A 26,796-nucleotide genomic window follows, 5' to 3' on the forward strand; every position below is an offset into this window, starting at 1 on the left:
ATTTTATCAAAATGCCTTGGTACGACTCATTAAATGGATATTTTGTGAACTAAAATTACACATGCACGTTCAAAAAGGTTTGTAATGTATAAAAATGTGTTTTTCACTGCAGATTATTTTTAATAGACTTAAAATCGACGCGAAGCTGATCCGCTTTGCGGCTGTGACCTGAGCGTAGCCTGGTCACGGTAAGATTATTCTTTCTATAGAGTGATTCATGTTTATAATGTGCTTTGGTTGTATTATGTCAGCATACGTTTGCCTGTTTGTTACGGATCTTTACAGCCCGTATAATAAATAATAAAAAAAGAATTGTATTGTTTATTTTCACACCGGTATCTGAATCTATCTTTTCAGTTATGTACATAGAGTGCGTTAAAGTTCGTGAATTATCGATATTGTTAAATAATCGACGAAACAGCCATTTTTTTTTTCCATATTTGACACACTGGAAGGTCACCTTTTTTTTTTTGAAATCTGATGTCGGTACTCACAGTTCCTACTTTCAATGTCTTAAAGTTTTGATCGAATCACAAAATATAATTTACTTATAATCAACATAAAACGTATAAAAAAAACACTCCAGTGTCAGAATATATGCAGTTTTAATAGTTCTATTATGCAGGTAAGTATTGTCATTGCCACTTATGAATATCGAAAGTGCTTAATTATGCGCTTTAGAAAGTTAAACGAATGCGTATATCTATACGCTGCAGGCACGCAACATCATAACATCGTAAAATCCTAAACCTAAACCTTGTTAATTCAATTTTTTTGCATGCAAATTTAAGATAATTCTTTGCTGCGCAATAAAGGGGGGGGGGCACGCTCCCCTGATGCTTCGTGCCTGCGCTGGTTAATAAACTTTGATATGGTTTTGTCAGTACGGGTATAAAGCATCTGATTTCTCATAAAATAAGAGAGAAAATACTCAATGTAAATTTACTGGCAAATTATTTTTTTTGAAACGTTGTTGTTGACATGTACATGCATTCTTTTCTACTTGCAGTTTTTTTAACATTTGCCATATTTTTCGTGGCATTAGTCACCATTTAAATTGCTATTATGACTCAATCGTCGGCGCCCGGTACTAGAAATGAATTTGCAAGTAATATCACAAAATAATCTTTATGATGAGGTGTAATATTAGACAAAAGTTATGATCTAATATTGGGAAAACCCTCAACTTTTATCGGCGTGGGAATTAAAAGGTAAACTACCCCGACCATATTTTGAAGACAAACAACCTTAAAAGAGGGTAAATAATTCTCTCCCCCCCCCAAACTAAACAAAAATCCCCACACAAATGAAAAAGATATTCAATTAAGAAATGTTTAATGAGCATAACATTAATTCAACACAAATAAAAAAAAAATGAGCGTAGACATTACACACGTTTTCGTATAAAAAAGTGAAATAAATATACGTAAAAAAATATTACAGTGGAAATATTTTCACGGCGTGCAGTCATAAATCTTCACCTGAAAAAAAAACCAAACAAGTAAAAATAATTAGCATTTCTTCCAATCAACAATTCTGGCCCTAAAGTCATACGCAGGTGTGAGAGGAATTCATTGTACACCTCCCAAAATTATTTTTATCATTGCGATACTACAAGGTTTTCAAAATAAAATAGAGGATTGTTTTCCAGATAATACCATGTATACTTAAAATCTATAAGACCACATCTCTCAAGCCCTCTTAATGGTTGACAAGATTATAAAATAAATTTAAATGTATATTAATGGCAATTGATATTTTGACCTATCATAAACCAGATAAGACAATTTGATCATAGATGAGGAAAAATACACACCATGTCCAAATAACCGAAGAAGCCATCTTGGTCGTTACAGCGTCCGATCTGCATTGGTTTCTGGGCAGGCGTCAATCGACCTACGTAGAAAAAAACAACAACAAAATAACATCAAAATCTGTAGCCTCACAATTAACTGACATTCATTGTTTACAAACCTTAAGTACTTATAAAAACCCAGTAACTTTATACAATAAGTATATCTCCATTTCTACCATAACAACTGTAAACCAAAAGCCTCGCCGACTTAGAATTGGTATACACTCTTTCAAATCTATCATCCTTAAAATAAGGACACGCCGACTTGATCGAAGGTATGCTATTATTCAAATTCATCACCCTTAACCACGAAGAATCATTGACTTCCCCATACTGAATACTGTATACAAGGAGATATTCGCCCCCGTTTGATTTTCGCCCCTTTCGCCCTCGTTGTCAACAGGCGCATTTAAAATTGTTCGAATTCTACTATCTTAAAAAAATCTCTCCTAAACACGACTTCATTTGCGCGAATTCAAGACGGGGCGAAATCGTTTGCAAGTTGAAAAGGGCAAATATAACACGAAGCGAATATAACCCTGTATACAGTACACGACACTTATAATTTATCACCCTAACCATAACGACTCGCCGACTTACCTGTAAGTGCTGTAGAATTCTTGAACTCCAGTGCCTGCTTATCTTTACCCACAACCCTCACTCTGGCGGACAGCTCGGCGCCGTCAAACATCAACTCAACGTTATTCCAGTCGTTTTTCTAATAAGATGAAAGACACCGTAAAATAACATCTCTCATATGTTACAATGCCTTCATACGCCATGAATTAAGAAAATATATGAGAAAAATCTATTAAACTCGATAATATTCTAGCTGATCATGTAGTTGTTATACGTAGACATATAGAATAGGTTAAATTGTGAAAATTTCTTATTTTTGACTTAAATAAGTAGGTATTGGTTATTACCCATTTTTTTCATAAAATAATCCTTTTGCATACTCATCACTCTGATGTTAAACAAATATGACTACCTTAAATGGTAGGAGCATCATCACTTGTTCTGATGCACGGTCCTCGGTCGAGCCCAAGAAGACAAGTCTGTTAAGCTTCCGGTTCAAAATAATGGCGATGGAAGGAGAAAGGTCTTTGTTTATTTCGGGAGAGTTCCACCTGACCGTTTCGGTTTCACAATTAGAAAACAACACTTGGGAGTCTGGACCTTGAGTTCCGGCTGTGAAGAACCGGAGACGCGCCATCAGTTTGGTTATTGACATTCCGGAAAGAAAGGGGATGGATATACGTGATGTTATGCCGTTGAATCGTCCGTACTGTGCTCCCTTTTCTGATCTTGTGATCTGGGTGTCCGTGGGATCGATCCAGATTCTGCGAGGGGACTTGTTGACAATTGATTTCCCCGTAAAGTCAACGAACACCACGGGATCACATTCTGTAAAAAAATCAATTAATAAAGTTAAACAATTTATGTCGAAAGATGTTCGGTAGACTATGTGAAATCAACGCAATTTTTGAAACCTTGAAATGAAAATGAAATGAAAAAAAAACCCACCCCAAAACAACCCAAGGCCCCTTTCAAATCAGAGCAATATATAGCTGATGGATCATCGTATCTTATTTGCGTGTACAAATAATAAAAGTCTTTGCATTCATTATCATTTAAAGTTTTCAGCTCGTAGCTGACGAAAATAGAAACATTTTTCGGGAAAAGCAATGTATAGCACATACAATATCATGCATAGCTTCAGTAGTTTATATGTACACATCATATTGACCAATACTCTCATAATCTTCAAAACTTTCTTTGACACAAAGCTAACGAGAATAAAAAGATCCGTACTCTTAACCGGGATTGGCACGACTTTGCTCTCCGTTTCCGACTCCAAAGGGTTTCCACACACACAGATATCCGGTCTATAGACGAGGGACGCGGGACAGTCCTGCTCCTGATTGGCCATCTCGTTCCAATATTTCTTTGGCCTGCCTTTAACTGGACGGAAGAAGCACTCTGAAAAGACACAAATGAGATTTTATAAGTCAAACATGTCTATTGTGGAATCATGTAATTTCGTGGGGGCCAATTTTCGGTGCTTGTGGGTTTTTTGATTTTCCGTTGGGATGTAATTTCGTGGATGCGTCGGTTTTCATTTTCAGAGGACAAACAATATTTTTTATCATTAGCTTTCTTCGAGGATGTATATTCGTGGATGAGGGCTACCCGCAAATACCACGGAAATTGAAACATTACTAATTCTAATGATTCACAGTATTCGTACAACTGAAGAATCCCAAAGAAACAACTCATGGAAAAAATTCAATTCGATTCATATCAATAGTTCAAATGCTAACTATGTGGTAATACTGGCTCCTTTCATTTGGAGATTATGAGCCCATTAGTACTTAGTAATAATGTAGAAGCACATATTTTCGTTGGGTCAAAATTTCGTTGTTTTTAAAGCAGATACAATTTCGTTGGCATTAAATTTCATCATATCGTAATCTCTTGTATTCATTAATACTTCGGTTAAAAATTCGTCGTGGATTTAAGTTCGTCAATTTATACTGCCAACGAAAATAACGAAATTAAATCTTCGATGAATAGTTCTGCTTCTACAGTATGTTTCTAACCACAAAATAGTCCATCTAAACCATTAAGTTACTAAAAAGACATTTAAAGAACTAACTAGATTGCTTTATCTATAAAATCGTGGAAATAAGTTTTTGGTTTAGAAAAATAAACCATAATGAATCAATCAATTTTCCTAATGTTCTTTTTGTTGCCTTCCTGTCTCACCGTATTTTGGGGCTTTGGTGGTAACATCGCCTTGACGGTTGAAGTTGGAGGAGTCCACAGAACAAGGAATGGTGCAGGCCTCGTCTCCTACACACCGTCCTTCGGCGTCATCGTAGGCAAAGCCTTCCTCGCAGCAATAAGGCATAGAAGTGTTTTGCCAAGAGCATTTGTAGTAACTTCTGCAGTTGATACCGCTTGGATAGGTCTCCGTTGGTTTCTTTGTCAGACATGGATCTGTTATAAGGGAACAACAATGCTTAACAAGTTCTTGTTTATCAACAGTATGAAAGAAAACGGATAAAATCAAAGCAACAAGAAGACCAAAAGTGATAAGTATAAAAGAAACGACAACAAATAAAAACTCAAAATATCAAAGACATTATCTCAGATTAAGTAGGAAAAAACCCATATTAGCGGCATCAATATTCTTAAACCGATATAAAACAAATCGACATCTTAATACATGAATTGTACGATCAAGTTTCTTTTATAATTGTTAATGTGCTACAGAGCCTTTAATAAATTATCAAATATATATATTGATACCTGTTTCACAATTAACGCTGTTTACTGCATCGCAGTTGTTTATCTGAGGATTCCAGAAAGTTCCAAATGCGCAGCGAATTTTTGTACATTCACAAAGACTGCCAGTTTGGGCGAAGCATGTTTCGTAGTGAGTACAGTTCACAGGACGGTAACAAGAGTCCGTGTTTGTCCGACACTGAGAGGAACATAGACCCGCTGTCAACCAAAAAATATATATAGGTAATCTTTATTCAACACGCTATAGTTCAAAGATACTTTTATAAAGCAATTTGCAGCATATAATCATGCTACTAAACTTCTAGACAGTCTCTTGTGATGTAAATTTCAAATATCAATCTCTATATCTTTTACACACAACAAATGAATTTACACCTGATTTCTCTTAGATATTTGTAAAGTAGTTTTTTTATGCCAAAACTACAAATATATATTTCTGAAGAGTAAATAGTACCCGTTTCGATTTCTCAAAATGAACATCTATTTGAATGCTGTTGGATGATTCCAGAAATTTGGCGATTTTTTTTCCTGCAGAATCGGTGAAATTTTTCTTAAGAAATGAGTTATATTCGAAGAAGCAAACCTCACCTTTCTCTTTGCCGCCCATGAATCCTCCTCCGCCAATTCCACCAATGATTCTGTCCCTTTTGGGAGCTGGCGCTTCTTTAGTTTCCGGTTTGTTGACGACTGCTTTCTTCGGCGTGTCAGTTTCTGTAGAACAAAACCAGGACAATAAAACACAAAGAACAAAAAACTCTTCAACACTTAGAAAATATGACAAAAAATGGAATCATTATTAGATATTTTCATGTGTGTGTTTTTGATGACTTCTTATTCAAGTTCTAAATATTGATCTTTGAAGACAAAGAACATAAAAAATATATCAAATATTACTCTTGTAATGATATATTTTTTGTAGAAATTACTTGGATCAACTGGAGCAAGTGCATCAGTATTTGATGTCGGGTTCAACATTCCCGTCTGCTGCGTTTCCGGTTTGATTTCTTCAACAGGTGTCGCCGTATCAACAACGGCTGCATCTACTACTGGAGTGAGGACCGTTTCACCCACAGGTGCATCAACAATAACGGTGTCTGGTACCACAGGATCTACCACTGGAGATGGATTGGTCACATCGACAACCGCAGGATTATCAACAACGGCGGTGTCCGCTACTACTTGATCTACAACTGGAGCGTTGGTGGCAACGCCAATTCCATTAGTGTCGGCAACAACGGTGCCTGCTGCTACTGGGGCACCGACAGGAGTGTCAACAACACCAGGATCTTGTACTGCAGGATCTACTACTGATATAGCTCCTACGGATGATACAACATCTGGGGACGACAGACTACCTAAAACAAAGTACATCAGGTATGATTTTCCGTCCATCTCTTCATTCAAATTTTGTAACCTTTTGATAAACGTTTATTTGCTGTCTTCCGACTGACATACGAAAATATACCAGATCATTCTCAATTAAAAAAAAAAATTGAAAAGAGTTTTTTCCCCACCAAATTACTTGAATATTAAAGACTTGAATCTGGCAATCAGATTTATATTTAAAGATAGACATTGAAGATTTGTTTTAATGGTCACCTTTACAAAGTGGGATATTTTATGAAGAAGCTTCTTTTTCATAAATGATTTTTTAAATTTTAGTTTATTTCAAAAGTTTTTTTTATATAGATAGGTTTAACTAATACAGAAATTGAATACTTGCAACTTTTACTAAGATGCATTAAAACGTGAATATTAACGCATCTGAGTAGAACATATACTTTGTATATATATATTGCGTTAAGAGATATTTCCAAAATCAGGATTTAGTGCAACAAATTTAGATTTGCATGACAATAAGTTCCTTTTGAGCGTTAGTAAAGATACGTTTTGTTCGGTTATGTAATAATAACCCCTATGAAAATTATTATTAATAACTTTTTAAACATTATGGTTAATTAAGCAACATTACATACCGACCATCTCGCCTTGGACGTCTCCAAAGACATTTATATTGTTGTCTCCGAATACACTGGGCTCTACAACGGAATAAAAACCCCGTAAAATAACAATGACATTCCTCGGGATGTATATATGTGTAATAAAGCTTTATTTAGATACTTAAATTTATAATATAATATTTTATAGTGACATTTCAAAACTCTGAGAGCTGTAATATTTCTTATATTGACTTATTGATGCACAAATTGCACGTGCTTGCTTTATTGACAAAAATTCGTATATATTAAAAAGGGTGACGTTGATTGATGTTGCCCGGGGTTGAGGCAGGTATATATTTGTGATAGGACTCAGGCACTGACCATGAATAATGTAAATATGTTTTAAAAGCCGACTCATAGAAATAACCCCCTTTCCCCCAGATTTCAATTTTCATTAAAAAACTTCATTTTTGGTGAGAATATTTTGATTATTGACCAAGATAAATTTCTACGCTAGCTATGTGTCATTATTTCGTGAATCAGCCCATAGTTCCATTAAATTAAGTGTTGTTTACCAACTCTTTCCCCCGCAATGTTTCCAAACACGTCTATCTGGCCCTCTCCAAAAGGATTTCCTATACTTAGCGCGACATCCATGGATCCCACCCCTGCTTGGTTTTTAGCACTACACGTGTAGGTTCCCTCATCACTGACGTCACTTTGTGATATGACCAGGTCACTGGACCGGAAACCTGTTCCAGTTTTTATTGCGATTCGATTATCTGTTGGCAGTGGGGCGCCATTTTTTAGCCACGTGACTTCCTCTAGTGGCGAATCAGGAGAGTCTACTAGACATCTGATAGTCACCTCCAGACCCGGTACCAAGTCATATGATGGCTGGGAAAATGTTATTACTGGCGGGAAATTTTGTTCTGTTATAAACAAAAGAATGAAAATGTTATTAAAACAGACATCTGAAATACTGGTATATCTGGTTTTCTCAAAAATTAAAACTGACAAATTTATTTTCTTTGAAAAATTAAATTTCTTTTTTTACAATCTTTATGACAGGCTACATGTATAAACTGTATGAAAAATACATCATCATTAAGTTAATCATTATAACAAAAACATTTGAAAAACTACAGCATAACATTTCTTTCCGAACGAATCATGTAGTAGAAGAAAAAATTAACAAGCATTTGTGGTCTGGAGAATAAGGCAACAAAAGGATAAAAAAATTCCTTTCTATCACGCCCTAAACAACATGCTTACTTCAGAGGTTATTATAATTTTGTATTAAAAATATCAATGTCCAAGGTTGAATTTTTCTTGCTTGTAACATTACTTTTAGATCAACCCTAGTATGAAACACAAGAATGTTGTTTTGTATAAGTAATGTTTTTTTTTTAAATCTTTTTTAAATGAAAAATGGATTTATAACAAAAGACGTGTAATGTATTTTGATTCACTATCAAGGTCCAATATATTTTTTTTATGTTTATGTTTATGGATGCATTTAATGAGTTTTTGGGAGACAACCGCCCAACAATATATAGAACATTACAACCAAGGATGTCATAGTATTCAAAAGTTATGAATCAATATAGCAGTTATTTTTTTGGAAATATTCTTGTTTAAACTTGCGTATATAAACAAGACAGATGAAACAAAAAATGGATCCTCTTTCATTAATTATTACATTATATTATACTAGTACTTCGTATTTGCTGTGATGTGATATTAATTTAATTCATATCTGAAATCTAAAATACCTTACCTTGTGCATATAAAAGAGGTTGAAAACAAAGGAATAAGAAGCAATAGAGAGTCTGAAGTGTAGTCACTGAAAACAAAAGTGAAACCATTGGATTAGGAAGAATGACAATTGTATAAAAGATATACTGTGGAATCATTAGAATTCGAGGTGGCTCTATTTCGTGGGTAGCCCTCACCCTCCACAAAAAAACATCATAAAAGATTTGGTTTTCTTACTGAAACTGAAAACCGACGCATCTACGAAAATACATCCCCACAAATAAGCAAAAATCCCACAATCTACTAAATTTGGCCCCCACGAAATTAAATGATTCCACAGTTATATGTTGCTGACAAATCACGAATGAATTGATTCTCTATAACACCACAAATCGATTTGAACACGAATGATTTTGGACGCTTTTGAAACAGTCAAATTATTGTAAAACGTTAAAGAACACTAATGATTATGACTCTCTTTGAAACAGTCAAATAGATGTTAAAGGCGTTTTCTGTATGAGCAAATTCAACACGAATGATTTTTGACGCTTTTGAAACTTACTGTTTCAATTTACGGTTAAAATGTTAAAGACCATTAATGCTTATAGCTCTCTTTGAAAGAGTCAAATATCTGTTTAAAGTGTTTTCTTGTATAAGCAAAATTTGGAAAAAACTTATCACTTTACCTGGTATAAATTGTTTTCCCATTTGTTTCTTGCACAGTGTTAAAAATTCCTAAATCTTTGGTTGTAATAGCTTGGCTACATGAATTATTAACTGCATTAATATATACGTAATAAAGGATTTCCGCAACCATTTGGCCTAAGGCTGGCAATCATTCGTCAGAATTGAAATTGTTTTATGACGGCTCATGTACCGCAATATACTTCTTAATGTCGTCAAATAAAAAAACACAAAACAACGAAAAAACAAGATCAACTTTATGTTCTTGTTTTTTTTCTTTTGCGATGCACGTAGAGGTTTTCGATATTCAATAGAATTGGGAGCGGATGTGATTAAGTGATTTGAAAAAGGTTCATACACTGGGTGTGGTTACTCCTTGATGACCTAGATGACATGATTTCACGTACATTTAATTTAAATGCATATTATTTTCTCCCTTTTTCACCTTAACTATCACCAAGTTCATCGCGTGTCTAGAATTTAAGATTCACGTGTAAAAAAGATTTTTCTGAGTGTGTGTTTTTTAATTCGTAAGTTTTTAGACCTCCTGAGGAACAATGGCAGTTTATCTTACTAGGACACCTTTTGGGTCATCATTTAAGTTTAATGAAATTCAAATGAAGTGCTTAATTTTCTAACCTAAAAAAACCGCTATCATGATCAATTAAAACTTAAAAAGAAATAAACCCAGAATATGCTGTAAAATATGCATATGTTTCTACAAACCTTCATTGTCTTTTGAGAAAAGGCAACATTACAAAAGGGGACACCTTTAACTTCTAGTCATTAAGGGACACTTTTTTTGGCTTATTGTTTAAAACTGTATCTTTTGGCAACAACGTTGCAAAGTGTTTTTTTTAATAAAGAAATATTATTATATTATCATCAAGTTATGTTTAGTTAAGGTATCCGATCTGCATTAAGACCTTATTTTCTAATCTTGCATTTCCATCATGTATTAAATACCCTGATATTAATTCCAAGCATTCCAGAGTAGAATGGATTTACCAAGAGAAACTTTCAAAAATGTAATTAAATAACGAAGACTGCGTGAAGGTCAATCGGAACATGCAAGGTTTTGGAACTGAAAAAGCTAATACTAAGAATATCAATAAATGCCTTCAAATTGGTTGAAAATGTATTTTATTACTAGGAATAGAACAACTATTGAAAACAATTTTTATACCGGATCGATTTTAAATTTTTTTAAAGATTCCAACAAAAACAAGAAAGGAAATATATTGGGACACATTCTGTTCTTACATATTGATACTTAAACATAAAAATTATATCCAAGTATATTGAGTATTAAGCCCACACATATCTGTTATACATGCAGATTTATCATATCTGGGGCTTTTATGGACCAGATACTTACAAAACAGAGTTAGAAAAGTTTGACATAATTTTGTAAAGAAATTATTCTTTATAATGTTATGTGGTACGGCGGCGTAGAAAGGCCAGATGAAAAAAAAATTAATCTTATTCGTTCGGACGAATTAGCTATTTGTTCGGACGAATAAGTTTTTTGTTCGAACGAATTAGGATTTGTTCGGACAAATTAGGATTCGTTCGGTCAAATAAATTATTTGTTCGGACGAATTAGGATTTGTTCGGACGAATTATCTATTTGTTCGGACAAATAAGTTATTTGTTGGGATGAATTAGCTATTTTTTCGGACGAATTAGGATTTGTTCGGACGAATTAGGATTTGTTCGGACGAATAAGTTATTTGTTCGGACGAATTAGCTATTTGTTCGGACGAATTAGGATTTGTTCGGACGAATTAGCTAATTGTTCGGACGAATTAGGATTTGTTCGGACGAATTAGCTATTTGTTTGGACAAATAAGTTATTTGTTCGGACAAATTAGGATTTGTTCGGACGAATTAGGATTTGTTCGGACGAATTAGCTATTTGTTTGGACAAATAAGTTATTTGTTCGGACGAATAAGGATTTGTTCGGACGAATTAGCTATTTGTTTGGACGATTTAGATATTCGTTCGGTCGAATTAGATATTTGTTCGGACAAAATAGTTATTTGTTCGAACGAATTAGCTATTTGTTTGGACGAATTAGATATTTGTTCGGACGAATTAGCTATTTGTTAGGACGAATTAGGATTTGTTCGGACGAATTAGCTATTTGTTCGGACGAATTAGGATTTGTTCGGACGAATTAGCTATTTGTTTGGACAAATAAGTTATTTGTTCGGACGAATTAGGATTTGTTCGGACGAATTAGGATTTGTTCGGACGAAATAGTTATTTGTTCGGACGAATTAGGATTTGTTCGGACAAATTAAGATTTTTTCGGACGAAATAGCTCTTTGTTTGGACGAATTAGGATTTGTTCGGACGAATTAGCTATTTGTTTGGACAAATAAGTTATTTGTTCGGACGAATTAGGATTTGTTCGGACGAATTGGCTATTTGTTTGGACAAATAAGTTATTTGTTCGGACGAATTAGGATTTGTTCGGACGAATTAGCTATTTGTTTGGACGAATTAGGATTTGTTCGGACGAATTAGCTATTTGTTTGGACAAATAAGTTATTTGTTCGGACGAATTAGTATTTGTTCGGACGAATTAGCTATTTGTTTGGACGATTTAGATATTTGTTCGGTCGAATTAGATATTTGTTCGGACAAAATAGTTATTTGTTCGAACGAATTAGCTATTTGTTTGGACGAATTAGATATTTGTTCGGTCGAATTAGATATTTGTTCAGATAAAATAGTTATTTGTTCGAACAAATTAGGATTTGAGGATCTGAATTAAATCGATAAAATGAGCTTTTGATGTCTAATAAAAATAACTGTTTCCAAAAAATCACAGTCTATAACTATTAGTTACCAATGTGCAGTTCCTAGTCAGGAAAGCAACCGGTGAAGTTTTTTTTTTTCATTGCTGCTAATATAAAAAATATGATGATTTTTTTTTTACTTCTTGTCTTATTTCTTTTCAAAATCCATGGTTCTAATCCAACCCGAAAGAAAGAAAAAAAAACGCCCCCCCCCACCAACCCCCCCCCCAAAACAACAACAAAAAAACCCCAAAAAGCAAAAAACAATAATGACCAGATGTTTTTAATGAAATCTTTTTGGAATATCTTAAGAACATTTCTCTGGGAATTTTTTTCTTCACTTTTTTAACGAATATCTAGATATCCGAAAATAATTTAAAATGAATGTTTCTGAATGAAATATGGTTTAATGATAATTCCTGCCACAAATATATCCTCATTCATTTATCTGCTGTTGTTGATGACCATGCTGTAAGCTCAATTGAATTGGACGTTCTGAACATTCGTGGCAAGGTGCCATTCCATCCGTTTGTCTGTAAACTGTCTCCTCCTTTTATAATCTTCCAATCTTAACAAACCCATTACCTTTTAAGGATCAAGATCGAACACATGATATAAGGGTGTCCATTTTGTTATAGATCCATTCAAACATTGGTAAAAATATGGTTTGTGTCTTAAAACAGTCTTCTTGAAAATCAGAGCACAAAATATGCCATTATTTATCTTCTACAGTACCAATCAGACCCAACCTAACAGAAAGTAAACCCAAACTAAACCCTGGGTTTACTTTCTAGGTTTACTCTGGGTTTACTAGAGTGGACCCAGAGTAAACCCAGAGAGTATACCCCGATCAGAAGTATACCCCTGAAAGCAGATGCTACTTGTGAATTCGGAATATACAAGGGGCAGGAACTGCAGGCAGTAGGATGGTAAGATAAAATATAGCTCTGCTTCACGCTTCAGTGCGTACAGTTAACCCCAAATGCAATTCCCGAGTAAACCCAAAGTTAACCCCGTGTAAATCCCAAGTAAACCCCGAGAGGACCCAAATTTTCAAAAAGTAAACCCAGAGTAAACCCAAAGTAAACCCAGTAAGTAAACCCGGGGGTTGACTCTGGTGTTATGTTGAGTCTGATCGGTACTGTATGTACCTAGTAAGAATATAAAAAATCCTACAATCAATCCTTTGACTAATAGTAGATCCTCATAACGAATACAATTCAAATTGAACGTTCGAATATGCCTAGACAACCCATCAACATGTATCTTCTCAGTAACTTCAATTTACATGTACATCTTAAGATATGTTAAAATACATTCAAATAATTCAAATTGAGATTTGTTACTAAAATTAGTAATGAAGATCAATGACAAATTTTATGGTTTTATTGTAAAACTTAGAATATACTATTATATTTTCTAAACTGTTTTTTGAAAGTTAAGTTTAATCAAATCGAATAGCAGCTTTCTATAAATAAATGAACTAGGGTATAAAAGTTTCTCCTAAAAATTTATCATAAAGAGACAAATCCTCATCCAATAAAAATACTACTTATAAAGACAATATACAAATTACTAGTATACATCAAAACTTAAAAATATGTCACCCAAGGAAATCGAAGTTGACATTTCAAATCTTCATTTGTTTAGTTATTCGTTTTTTTTTAGGTGTGGAAAATATTTTTAAGCATTATTTGATTCTTCAACTAGGCACCATTAGATGTATTTCGATAATAAACCCTCAACGCTTTCAAATAATTTTCTTGCATTGCAGACACATTATGTTAATGGTATTCATCAGGTATCATGATCATTCAATAGAAGACAGAGGATTTGTTTCGAATGATAAATGGTTTCTCTTTGTCTCTACACAATATTAGCTGGTTTGTCTACATGAATGATCAGCTCTTTCCCACTTTACTTAATATTCACAATGTCCATTTTATCTAATGTCCCTGTATCCATAAAATAACAAAGCTTTTGTTGCTTGCTGTTGTCATTTGAGAGGCATGCAATCTTTAACAGGCCTTTTTATTTGTCAGGATGAAATACCTGAGTAAAATCTCATCAAGGCATGATTTCTTTGTCAATAAATTATATACTATTTCCTGATTATGTGACGCCATGAAATTAACATTATGACGTTGTAAAGAACATAACTCTATCGTTCTTAAGTATGAAATGCAATTCAACGTCGTATTTTTATTTTTCTGATATGTATATTTTGTTTGATTGATGTATCATTTTAATGTTTTGCTTGAATAAAAAAACCCACAGACAATAACCCTGAAATTTTACATTATATTGCCTTTATTATTTTAACATAATAAAAATAATAATTATAATATTACATTACAAAAGGGAACTCTTAACACACATGAATAGATGTATACGATAGATTTACACAATTTTTGATAGTTTAAAATGAATAACTTTTAAACATTTTGTAAAACAAAGAATGATCTCAGTTAGACTGTTTACGTATAATTGTAATATATTACAAACTTTATAGAAACAAAACTGTTTCCGAATCCTTATGCTTACAAACTATATTAACATACACGCAAAAACATTAGTTTGGGTCAAAATATTGGTGCAATGCTGAAGTGAATCATTAAAAACAACACAAGTGAAAAGTGTGTGAATATGAAATAGGCATAGCAGAACGTCTTTCAAGATGAAATCCAAACGTTTGTTTCTCTAAAAATCATTCAGTAGTGCCCTAGTTCCTGTTGATTTTTCCATTAATACGGTCAGTTTTGAGAAATTATGGGACAGGCAAACCTTTTCTATTGTTGCTTTGGCGAATTGTACATGTGGTAAAGTTTATAGCATCCTTCTCAAGATTTCACCTCGATTCAATTCAGTAGACCACGTAAACAGTGCAGGCAGTTTTTGCAACACATCCAGGAAAAAAAGGGAGTCTTTACAGATAGACGCCCATTAAACTAGTACTGTAGTATTCAAAAGTAAATAAAATAATGGAAATTTTAGGAAAGAAACATAATAGACTATGAGAATCCTCTTTCGTTTTTAAGAATTCTAATTTACATCATAGGAAGATCAGCAGGTATGCAATCATACATTTTCACCTGTGAATAAAAAAAAACAAACTTAGACAACCATTTAGATAAAACACAGTGTCTTGAAACTGTAAAATCGTTAGACACGAAACGTGTTATCAATTATTTACAAAACTAAACTGTTAAGTTATCTTAGACAGAGTTGTAATATAGATGAAAACTCTTAAATGCCTATGACACTAACCATGTCTAGATATCCAAAGAAAGCATCTCTTTCAGTCATACATACTCCTATTCTTGGAGTAAATTTGGATGCAAGCAGACGTCCTGTAGAAGAATTGCAAATTGATTAATAATTAAGAGAATAAAAAGTTTCAAATGCATTATATTGTAAAGCACTCGTTAAGTTGCATTTTTCTTTTAATTTACACAGTATAATATCAATTATATCTTAAAACAGTGCTAAAAGACTAATGAAACTAAAGCTTTGTAATAAACCTGAATGAGATTTGAAGAAATATCAAGCTTTGTATTTTTTTTCCATACCTGATAATTAAAGAAATATTTGTATTTTTTCCAATACCTGATAATATTTTGGTGTCCTTTTCTTCCACGCCAGTTCCATCAGGTGATACGGACCTTATTCTTGCTGTTAAAGCTTTGCCATCATATACCATTTCAACATTATTCCAACCTTCATCCTTAAAAAAAAAATGATATAAATTAAAATTACACCAATAATGGTAAATAAAAAGCAATAAATTCTTTAAAAATGTAAACACATATAATTAAGTGTTCAGTGTAAATATCTTGAGGAAATGGTTGTCTAACCAGAAACGGTAATCGGATGATAGTTTTCGGTGAAGTGTCTGTTTGAGCGATGAACGTTAAAAGCCTGCTAGGCTTGTTCAGAATAACAGCCATTGAAGGTCTTTGGTAGACTTGGGGGAGTTCTGATGTATCAGTTGCAGTCCTGGAGATGGTTGACTCGCAGTTGGAAAATAGAACCTGGTCTTCAGCTCCGCCCCCAGCGGCACTGTAGAATCGGAGTCTGATGAAGAACTTGTCGAGGGCAATGCCACTTAGATAAGGAATTTCTATGAAGGAGTTGCGACCGTTGAAGAGACCATATTGCACTCCCTCCATTCCAGAGGCCTGGATGTCTGTGTTCTGTGCATTAATGTAGACATCCCTCCGAAGGTTTACGACAGTGTCGTTTGCAAAGTCTACGTGCAAAAGAGGTCGGCAACCTGATCATAAAAACAAAAAAAAAGAGAAGTTTTATTTTGACAGCTGTATGAAAACAATTAATTTCTTGATGCATTTAATGTTATTTGCAAACAAAGCATAAACACCGTGGTTTTTTTTTAATTTCCAAAAATAATTTCTTTTTGACATGCACTTTATTGACCTTTTCACGGCAACTACAGTACTGCTCTTTTGCAGGAAAAAATGACAAAGGTTTGATGAGATATGAACTAACACTAATTTTTTGATTATGTCATTTAATTATCTACCTGCTAAAACTTCGGCAAAGTATATCAATTTGTCCTGCAAGAGAGCAGTACCGCAGATATCGGGTCTATTGTGTTTTTTTCAAGAAATTGTAAGTATTATCACTACTCACGTGGAGCTCTCAATGTTCCGGCAGGGGCGGCTATCATGTCGCATCCGCACTTTTCAGGATTGTAGAAAGTGGAGTCTGCACAGTCTTGCTCTATTTTGGCGACTTCATTGTAATACTTATTAGGTTTACCAGAAATAGGCCTAAAGAAGCATTCTAGAAACAAAAAAATGAAATAAAAGTATTACCTTCTGTCACAAATATCTTTAGTCATATAAGTGAAGAGATTTTCTGCGTGTGTTTCAACACAGCTATTTTATTTTTACCATAAGGATCAGTTGCCATCAGTTGATCTGCACTGAGATTATAATACTCCTGGCCTTCTCGTTGGTTACATGATATATTGCAGCTAACATCTGGGGTACACTCTTGAAGTTCATAGTCATATCTATAGAAATCACGGCAGCACATGGGAACTGAGCGCCCCTTGTTGTTGCACTGGTAGAAACTCCTGCAGTTGAAGTTACTAGGGTAGGTGTAATCTCGCTGTTTCTGTAAGCAAGGATCTGCAAAAGAAAGAACATGTGTTTATAGATTGAGATTAGGTAATTTTCATACTGTTTGATTAAATCAGAAGTCTGTAAAAATGTTACATACATATATCTATATCAATAGAAGAGTGTTCATCAAATATAGTTATCAACAGTGTTTCATATTGATTAGGATCATGATCATGATTATGATCATATTACATCGCCATCATCATCATCATCATCATTATAAGCATTGATATATGTTTTGGTATGGTTACCTTCATCACACAACCCTTTGGATACTGTATCACAGACACCAGACGCGGCGCTGAAGAATGTTCCAAAAGAACACATTAGACGGGTACACGAGCATCCAGCATCAGTCGAATGGCATTGATCAAAGTGGGTGCAATTATACGGGAGCAAACAAGACAAACCTCCGCCACATTCCGTTATGCAACCTGCAGAAAAAAAAAGATATAAATCAAGAAATGAAAAGGCTGATCCAGGCAAAGATGTAATACAGAACAAAAAATGATCATCAAATTTGTATCCCGTCTAGAAGAATTGTTGAGTGGTCATAGTTACTTATAAAATGATTTAATTTCAGTGTATAGAGTATAGCTGAGCGTGAATTATTCATTTATGATGTAAATTTAATTACAGGATATCGTTAAACCACCATGGAATCATGAAAGTACAATTTAATCACTCTTTCTAACACAGATAACAGCCATCTTTGTCTTGTGAAAGAATACGTTACGCAATTGTATCATATCTTACCTTGAGAGGAAACTAATTCAATACTGATTCCAAATATTCCAAAGAGAATTCCAAGGCAAACTCCGCTCAAATTCATATTTTACCTAAAACAAAATCCAAAACCAAATTTATGTCTGGTGATATATAATTATAATGTAGTATTAACACATAAAGTTTTAGCCAGACAAGTGTAGTTCTTGGAGCTATTGTCTGTACAGGTGTTCGCACTACAAATAACGCTCAAATACGTTTTAACCAACAACGCCGGCAGTAAAACTGTATGGTTTTTTGTTTTATAAAATTTCTTTTTTTAGCGAAAGATTTATTACGTAATTGAACATGAATAATTACCATTCTAATCGGAAACGAAGACAAACGAACATATTGTTTCGTGGAAAACAATAACAAATTTGAACAGGTAAATAAGCATGAAAGTCGTCAACTGCATGTAGAAGGTGTGATCGCAAAGTGATTGGTTTGTTGCTGACGTAGATAAATAAATGAAAGTAAACAAACGAAGGTGTTTGGTTAAATGATTGAAAATATACATACCTTCACACCTTTACACCTTGCAATCAAATCTAAGGATTGAAATCTGTAGCAACCAAGAATCTAGAATGTTTTCATTAACACTGTTTCATTATTATTCATTGAATCAGGTTTGGGGTTTTAAGTATCGTACGATAAGTCAGTTTTAAAGAATTATTCGTGTTGGGGTTTGTATATTAATCTCGTTTTCTTCATGAGGTCTTGCTTGCTACGACACAGTGGAAAATAATGTGTTTCGAATTCATTAACAATTAAGCACCTGTCATCGAAAGGGCGAGGTTCTCATCAAGAGAGAAACCTCAGTTCTCTTAAGCACTCTCTCTTGGCTGTATCGCCCTTCATGAATTGAATTCATAATTGTCTCTTAAAAATAATATTAAAATAAAGTCCCTTTAGAAAATTTACTGAAATGCATCCAAGTCCCAATTGTAAAATCTATTTTTGTAATTCTGTATTTAGATATAGATATGCGATAATTTTGCACTTTTGCAGTGAAACTCGAAATGAATTTACGACAGTTTTAATTTAACAAAGATACCACCTTTGCAACCCGTATTCCAAAGATAATGTCGTAATTGAGAACGGATTTATATTTATATGAGGATTTATATAAGGATTTATATGAGAATCATCCTTCAGTTTTTCAGAGCACATAGTAAAGTGTATGTTAGTTTAAACAATGTTTTGAATGAGAAAAAAAGGAGAAACCATGAAAGAAGGTATCAGTCGTATTAAAACACAAATATAGCAAACAGTACAACTCGATACTCTCTTACCTGAAATTGTTCAGCGTTTCAAATTTATGCTGATTTCTAATGGCTTATCAAACCTATTTTATGTAATTTATACTTCCTAGGGGCTCTTATCAATAAAAAAAAAATCGTATCAAAAATGTCATGCCCATGCTGTTCTTGATTTATTTCTATCCTGTCTGGCACGTAAAATGAATATATGTTTGATAATTCTAAGTTTACCAAAGTACATTATCGACTTTATTTAAGTAATCAATTGTATAACATCTATAAATTGCGTTCACTGAGTTTTACGTTTTACTTTTTTTTCGGACCCTTGAAACAGAATAAAATGAACTTTTGCGTAGACTTATAACTAAAACAGGTGCAAAAATGAATCCTGATCCAGCCTGTTTAACATAATGAGCTGGATTTGTGCATTTTAATTTGTACATAAAATGATAAAACATTTTTTTTGGACAAAATAGATTTAGGATAAACAGGTCAGATGAAAACTTTATTAAACTGAAAACGGAATCAGTGTTGTTAAGATTTTTTTAGCATGCCGTTTTATTAATGAAAATCTGTTCAAATAAAATTATTTGTGAAGTATTCACTGTAGATTTTTATGGTTTTTAAAGTCGTACACAGCGTTTTTTAAGTCAATAAGTATCTGAGAATAATTACAGCGATCAGTAGCTCCAATAGCATTTCTTTTTTTTTTCATTAAGGATTAACATTAAAATCTTAAATAACCGTAAATCTTTGTCTTAACCATCTTCTTTTATCAACACGAATCCTTTTTTGAAAACTATTAAAAATTTTGGAACACTGCATGGTCGATGCCATTTTAGACTATTATGGACAAGAGTTCTTTTAAAAGCTTTTGTGGAAATGTTTAAAACATCAAAAAAATTCTCATTTAAAAATGATTTAAAAAGTACAAGGCAAATCTGATTGTGTATTTCCTGACCTTCTGGCCTCAATAACCACAATCAAAAACACTATATACATATCACATGATTGGTTTTTCGTGTATAGTTTCAGATTTCTTCCTTAAAGGGACCTAGACACAATTCGAACTCCAAATTTTCTAATGTTGATTATCCAATTATAAAGTCTAGAAAAGTTAATATTAATATTTTTAATGCTCTGTCAAAATTTGAAAATCAAATAATGAGCTACAAGCAATATACATATGGCAGCATTAGTGAACACACTGAATAAGTTTTTACTTGTTACGAATCATTTTTTTTGGAGAATTGGAATTTCTGTACATTATTTTAAACAAAAATAAGAATGGAAATAATTTACACAACAGTGAATTCTTACCTCTGTATCTCGCTTGATTTCTGACATTTTCAAATTTGACAGTCATTCACAATGCACAAGTAAGCAATTTCATGCTTTAAAAACAACAAATTTTGCACCTAAAGCATGTCTAAATCCCTTCTTCATTCCTTTTATCGCTTCTTCATTCTTCATTTCTGATATACTTTAAGTAAACAATACCGTAGTTTCTCATGCATCCCTTTCCATCAACATTATGAAACTGTATGTTACAGGTACTTCAGTTTTTCCCAGTGTTAAACCGTACCATGTAATTCCCTTTAAAATGTTGAAACACAGCGTCTTCTTTTAACACATGTCTAACCTTTTATATTCTAATTACTCTCCACTCAGTACATCTTTTATAATAAAAGCATGTACACCCTTTTTATGATATCACCAGGTTTATATTGGAACAAACCATTCCTCTCTAGCCTTTGTTTCTTCTATAGTTTACTCTTATATATTTGGGTTTTCTATTATAAATAATAACCTTTTTTCATACCTTCAATGATATCTATTATTTCAATGTTATTATACGGTGCCATACAACTATTTTATTATAACCCATCTTGTCAGCCTCTTGAGGAACCCTTATTTATATTACTAAATGCATGTCTGACCACCACCTTTTTTTATTCGGTGCATATATAAAGTAAAAAATCTTTCTGATCAAATTCAATCTGTCATTTCGTTACAACACTATGTCAATTTCCCAGACAGTTCTTGTACCGATTTACATCAAATTTAAGTTTTGTCTAAATGAACTTCAAATTGATTTGCTATTCTTGAAGTTTAAAAACAAAAATAAGTTTTTGTAGATTTCAAAGCGTATTCTACCAATTGTATTTAAATACATGGATCTCTTGATGTTAATCGTATATCAAAACTTTTGCTTCTTGATTGATTAGCAAAGTTCTTTCTTTTAAACACCCATTTGATTAACAATTAAGCTCAACAGAGTTATCTTTCAAACAATTTTGGCTTTTGTTATCAGTATTACTCAGAGTCGGTAGCATGTTTATATAAACAGGTAGATATAAAATCAAAGTACTCATAGTACTGAAAAGCGCTAACCCAGCTTCTGTTTGTAAAAGATATACATGTATGTATATAACATTTTAGTTTCTGTATACGCGATATATTTCCTCATCACTGCGTGGCAGCCCCTGCAATGATGTATGTAAGCCCTGTACATCAAATTCACAGTAGCCCGTACTAGCCCGTGCAGCTCCTGAAACTGGTTCCCTAACCAGTTTAAATGATGTAAACTTCTGTTCATAGGGGGCGGTTATTCCTTGCACCGGAAGTAGAAGTCTAACGACAATAAAGCGCTGAGCTATGCTTAGCGCTTTAAAAAATCCATACCTAAACATAGTTTTAAATCCATTTTACCGTTATTGAATTAATATGAATACTTTGCAAACTGTTTGTTCATATGATTCGCACATTTGATGCTTTTACACAGTTTTTTCTGCTGCAGTTGAGCAAGAGCTTCCAAAACGTTCAATCTTCGCAGAGTTTTGGTCTAGAAAAGCATGACTGGTAATAGACGTTCATCTTCAAATTTTGAGACCGAACATTATTTATCGAAGTCATTTTAAATGTTTCACAAAAATTTGAAAGTGATCTGACGAATAAAAAGGTGAGATATATACGATATGTCATGCTTATTTTCATCTTCTTTGTGTTTCGATAACTAGCATTAAAACTTTGAATAAGCTTTAGTAATTAATAGGACAATGTTATATTGCCATTAAAGGGACAAGGTCTTAATTTCATTTGAATTTTATTTTTCTATTTTTATCATATCATTTTTGATGCTTTAGAAATGCATTTCTAATGATCAACCAAAATTTGCGAGTCAGTCGAAATTGCTACAAGAAAGATATAGATCTCACAACTTTTTGCCATGTTAACACGACTCGTGTCCTGTTTTTTTTTTACATTGGTTAATCATACCAGTAAAAATACTTTTTAACGTTCATCACATTCATTTTAGGTCTTAAACTGTATTTTTTGCTTCAGCATTTAAAAAGTAAACAAAAATGACATAAGCTATGTTTACATAACAATGAATTGAAAACCCTGTTTCTCGCTAAAAATCCAACGACTGATACTTAAATTTTGATTGACTCTTTGAAATATCGTTTTTGAGCATTGTAAATATTAGAACCGGATAACTATTTTTGACGAACATCGTAACCGTGCTCTTTTAATACACGTGGTAAGATAATATTATCTGAAGAGTTTTAAATCAGAGATAATATTTTGGAACGTCCAAATAGCCATGATTTGCAATGTAACAAAATGGTTATAAAACAAATATCTTAAAACAAATTTTTTTTTTGTATAAATATAATGCAACTATTCTTCGAAGCCCATTTACGAAACGTTTGAAGAAACAAAATATATTATAACTTTAGTGAAGGAACGATAACTCAAAATACTTGCAAAAAAAAAAGAAAGTGTGAAATGAACAGCATAATTCAAGGACCTTTTTAAGAAGCTTCTCAAACAAACAACCTAGCAATTATATTTTATTTTAACGTGTGAACGACTTGAAAATAAAAGAACAGCAATGATAAAAAAACACAATAAACTAATTTTTCGAAATGTTTGTAAACTGCGGGTCAGTTAATTAGTGCGAGATCGAGAACGCTACGATGTCGATATAAAGAATATGCCGTTGCAATTAAAGACACTTTTTGACGTAGTTGTAAAAAGTATATCACTGAATGTGCGGGACTCTTTACACATTCATTTTTTTCAGTGTTTTTCAGGTCCAAACAAGTCTTACATACCCATATGTAAACATGCTGTTTGCTTTTGATGGCTGTTATTTTTTAGGTTCTACCAATATTTTATAGTAGGCATATGTTCTATTTGTATGTAAATTATACATTTTAGTTGTGTGCAAAGGAGGTCACATTTTGTACTCTATTTGATTTTACATCACATGTCGGATGATCTGACTATTGTTAACATCTGCCATTTAGACTGTTTTTTTTTTTGTTATTGTCAAAATAAATGAAAACATTCACTCAAGCATGTGTTATGCTCTTGAAAGTCCCAGCCAAATCACCAATATTACAGAGATATGTTTTTGTCATATTCAATCTATGTTTATTATATGTTTGAGCTATAAAACTGAAAATAAGATACATGTATGTGACTTTTTATGATTTATGATTCATTTTTTTATATATATTATTAGGCACTTCTCTATATGTCACTTAACAAAAAAAGTTAGGAAAATCTTCATTTGTCATTTATATATATATATAAAAAAAACTCTAAGTTTCTTTCGTAAAGAAAAACATTTGAAAATATTAAAAATTAATGTTAAATGTTGACTTGAACAGAGAAGGAAGAATCATAGACGCCCTCTTAATCTGAGTCAAATTTAATGTCCAGTTCTTGTAAAGTGTTAAGTCTTGTAATTTGTTAAGTTAATGAACAACAGTTGATCCAACAAATGTCAGTACTAGAACTTTGGATGGCCCCTTCGTGTTTGAATAACATCCATGCACCGTCTTAGGAAACTTCGAATAAGTGAACGGATCATCCTTTGAGAATTGCCATCTCATTCCATTAACAAAACAACTTCAAGTTCATTGGTATTGGATGGAGCAGGATTCCATTGCTGAATATGCCTCTTTTGAAAATCCCAGACATGTTCAGTATGGTTGAGATGTTCAATATGGTTGAGATGTTCAATATGATTGAGGTCTAGTGACATCGAAGGCAATTCAATTCTCTCAAAAGGCTTTGCCTCAAGGTTGAGGATGTTCGCTCTGTGGGACCTGGCGTTATCATTCATCAAAAGAAATAGAGTTCCCATGGCCCCGGCACAAATCTGATACCGGTCAATGATGAAAAAGGAGAAAAAAAAGCGTCCTGACACCTATGATGTCAAAAATGTAAATGTGTGTTGATTTAAAATAAAGCTAAAATTCTAAGTATATATACCTGGGTAATGAAAATCTTCTTTGAAATCGAAATTATATTGAGAAAAAAGATCTATCTTATCCAAAAAATTCCCAGTCATTGTAGAAGTAATTTTGAGCTTTTATTTTTTTTTTTAATTGCATTAAATCTAATAGTGCCGATGGTATTGCTTTTTGATTATTTGTCGTTTACTATTACTTGAAATATTCTTTGGACATAAATCTATTATACTTCTTATTAATCTCATGTTCTTGATATGTTTTCGCTAATTGAATAACTTTGGTATTATGAAGTAATTAGCATAATGTACAACAAGTCATCAAATGTAATACCAATCATTACCAAGATTCTTTAATTCTCAACCTCACAATATTGATATATTCTATTTAAAAAAAATACTTTAAATTGGAATAAAAGAATTCCTTTTACGGTATATCTAGTTGTACAAAATTTGGTCAACTGATGTATAATTGAATTTAACAAAAGAAGTGCAAACAAAATAAAAAGTTCAGCTGCCTGACTTTAGAGTTGATTCAAACGAGTGATTATATGAGTGAACGTAAATGATTCAGATTTGGAAGACATCGTCATACATTTAGATTTCCTGTTGTCACACATTCTTGAAAATAAGGTCGTGTTAGAACACTAATTCTTGATTTAATTACCTCACAGGTTTAGTTCCAGTAATTTCTGACAAGGTCTATAAAAGCCTTACGTCATCATATTTACTGCATAATTCCTATCTTAAGTAGACTTGATTCATTTGCATGCATGGTGATTTGTGGTTAACATTCACAGGAGAAAAAGTTCTTCATTACCATTGCACGTAACACTTGGAAAAGAAACGTTGGCGTTGGCGCAACAAATTAGTCTTTTATTCACTCATATAGCTCTTGCACGCAACACAAAAAAATATCCACGAAAGTATTATATTATTTATTGTATCTAATCAAATTTTCGAATTAGTCATATGTCTTTAGATGAGTCAATTCTCATTATGAATGTAAAACAATTTATTCATATTTTGTTACATATGTATACCTTTTACAAACTACTTCCACCAGTTTATTTGATGCATCATTCTAACCACACCTAGTTATAAATGACAGTAGGTCAAAAACGTAATGGTGTTTGAATAAATGGGATAAACCACCACTAAAAAGAATTAAAACAAAAACAAAACACCAATGCACAAAAGATGCTGCTGCTAATGATGACAAAAATTATATAAAAAGACAATGATGAAAATAAGAACAAGTGTAACAGCATTTTGGACATGTATACCAATTTTAATTAAACATATCCAGATTTAACTAGATTTGTCCAGTAAGCTACTTTTCAACCCTTTTTTGACAACAATTGATATTCTTGAAAAAAAAATATGAATAGTTGCAATACAAAGATTGTTTAACAGTAAAATACACTTGACTACTAAAACTAACGACACTTACAATCAGTTTTATCAAAAATATGAAAGGATGATCAGTTATTGGAAATAAACTCATTCAAACTTAATACTCTTTTGGGGTGATGTCTCTGACTGATCCTTGAACATAATTGAACACAGTAAAGCTGTGATTTAAACCTGGAGAACTGATCGGCATGGTGTCTGCTTGTGATTGATGTCCTGCAGTGACAACACGCTTGCTTGCCTTTATTGACAATTTGCATGAGTATCAATAGACTTTGTTGAAACAATTCCTCTAAAAGAAATTAATATGATATAAAGTATCAAATTATAATGCGTTTTAAGACACCTTCATCTATTCTTTCAGTACCATACCAGACCCCAGGACTTATATTTTATAAAAACGTTGTTAAATTTTCCGTTTTACTTTTTCTTTCGATCAAGCATATAGTAAATAGTACATGTATGTTTGTAAACATTTTTGTCATATTTCTTTGGAAAAAGGTAAAAATTCCTGAATTTATATCAAAATAGTTGTCAATCTGGACATTTGGAAACGAGAGTTTCGAAATGCACTTTTCGGCATAGC

General features: G+C 32.9%; 2 protein-coding genes across 2 annotated transcripts; both read right to left on the reverse strand.

The window, feature by feature from the left end:
* Nucleotides 1-1,318: 1,318 nt before the first annotated feature.
* On the reverse strand, nucleotides 1,319-9,696 carry LOC128164246 (uncharacterized). Its single transcript, XM_052828017.1, has 13 exons — nucleotides 9,552-9,696; nucleotides 8,888-8,953; nucleotides 7,683-8,039; nucleotides 7,144-7,206; nucleotides 6,094-6,522; nucleotides 5,756-5,878; nucleotides 5,171-5,365; nucleotides 4,625-4,858; nucleotides 3,671-3,838; nucleotides 2,847-3,262; nucleotides 2,456-2,573; nucleotides 1,817-1,896; nucleotides 1,319-1,481 (listed from the first exon to the last, which is right to left on the reverse strand). The coding sequence occupies exons 1-13, from the start codon at nucleotides 9,571-9,573 to the stop codon at nucleotides 1,455-1,457; spliced, it is 2,298 nt and encodes a 765-aa protein (XP_052683977.1). The 5' UTR covers nucleotides 9,574-9,696; the 3' UTR covers nucleotides 1,319-1,454.
* Nucleotides 9,697-14,636: 4,940 nt separating this feature from the next.
* On the reverse strand, nucleotides 14,637-18,940 carry LOC128164247 (protein PIF-like). The gene is made up of 9 exons (XM_052828018.1): nucleotides 18,792-18,940; nucleotides 18,261-18,343; nucleotides 17,756-17,938; nucleotides 17,271-17,510; nucleotides 17,008-17,160; nucleotides 16,212-16,630; nucleotides 15,964-16,081; nucleotides 15,625-15,707; nucleotides 14,637-15,449 (listed from the first exon to the last, which is right to left on the reverse strand). The coding sequence occupies exons 2-9, from the start codon at nucleotides 18,334-18,336 to the stop codon at nucleotides 15,405-15,407; spliced, it is 1,317 nt and encodes a 438-aa protein (XP_052683978.1). The 5' UTR covers nucleotides 18,337-18,343; nucleotides 18,792-18,940; the 3' UTR covers nucleotides 14,637-15,404.
* Between the last annotated feature and the right edge of the window lie 7,856 nt (nucleotides 18,941-26,796).

The sequence above is a fragment of the Crassostrea angulata genome, chromosome 9, assembly GCF_025612915.1.
Source record: "Crassostrea angulata isolate pt1a10 chromosome 9, ASM2561291v2, whole genome shotgun sequence".
Classification (NCBI taxonomy): Eukaryota; Metazoa; Mollusca; class Bivalvia; order Ostreida; family Ostreidae; genus Magallana; species Magallana angulata.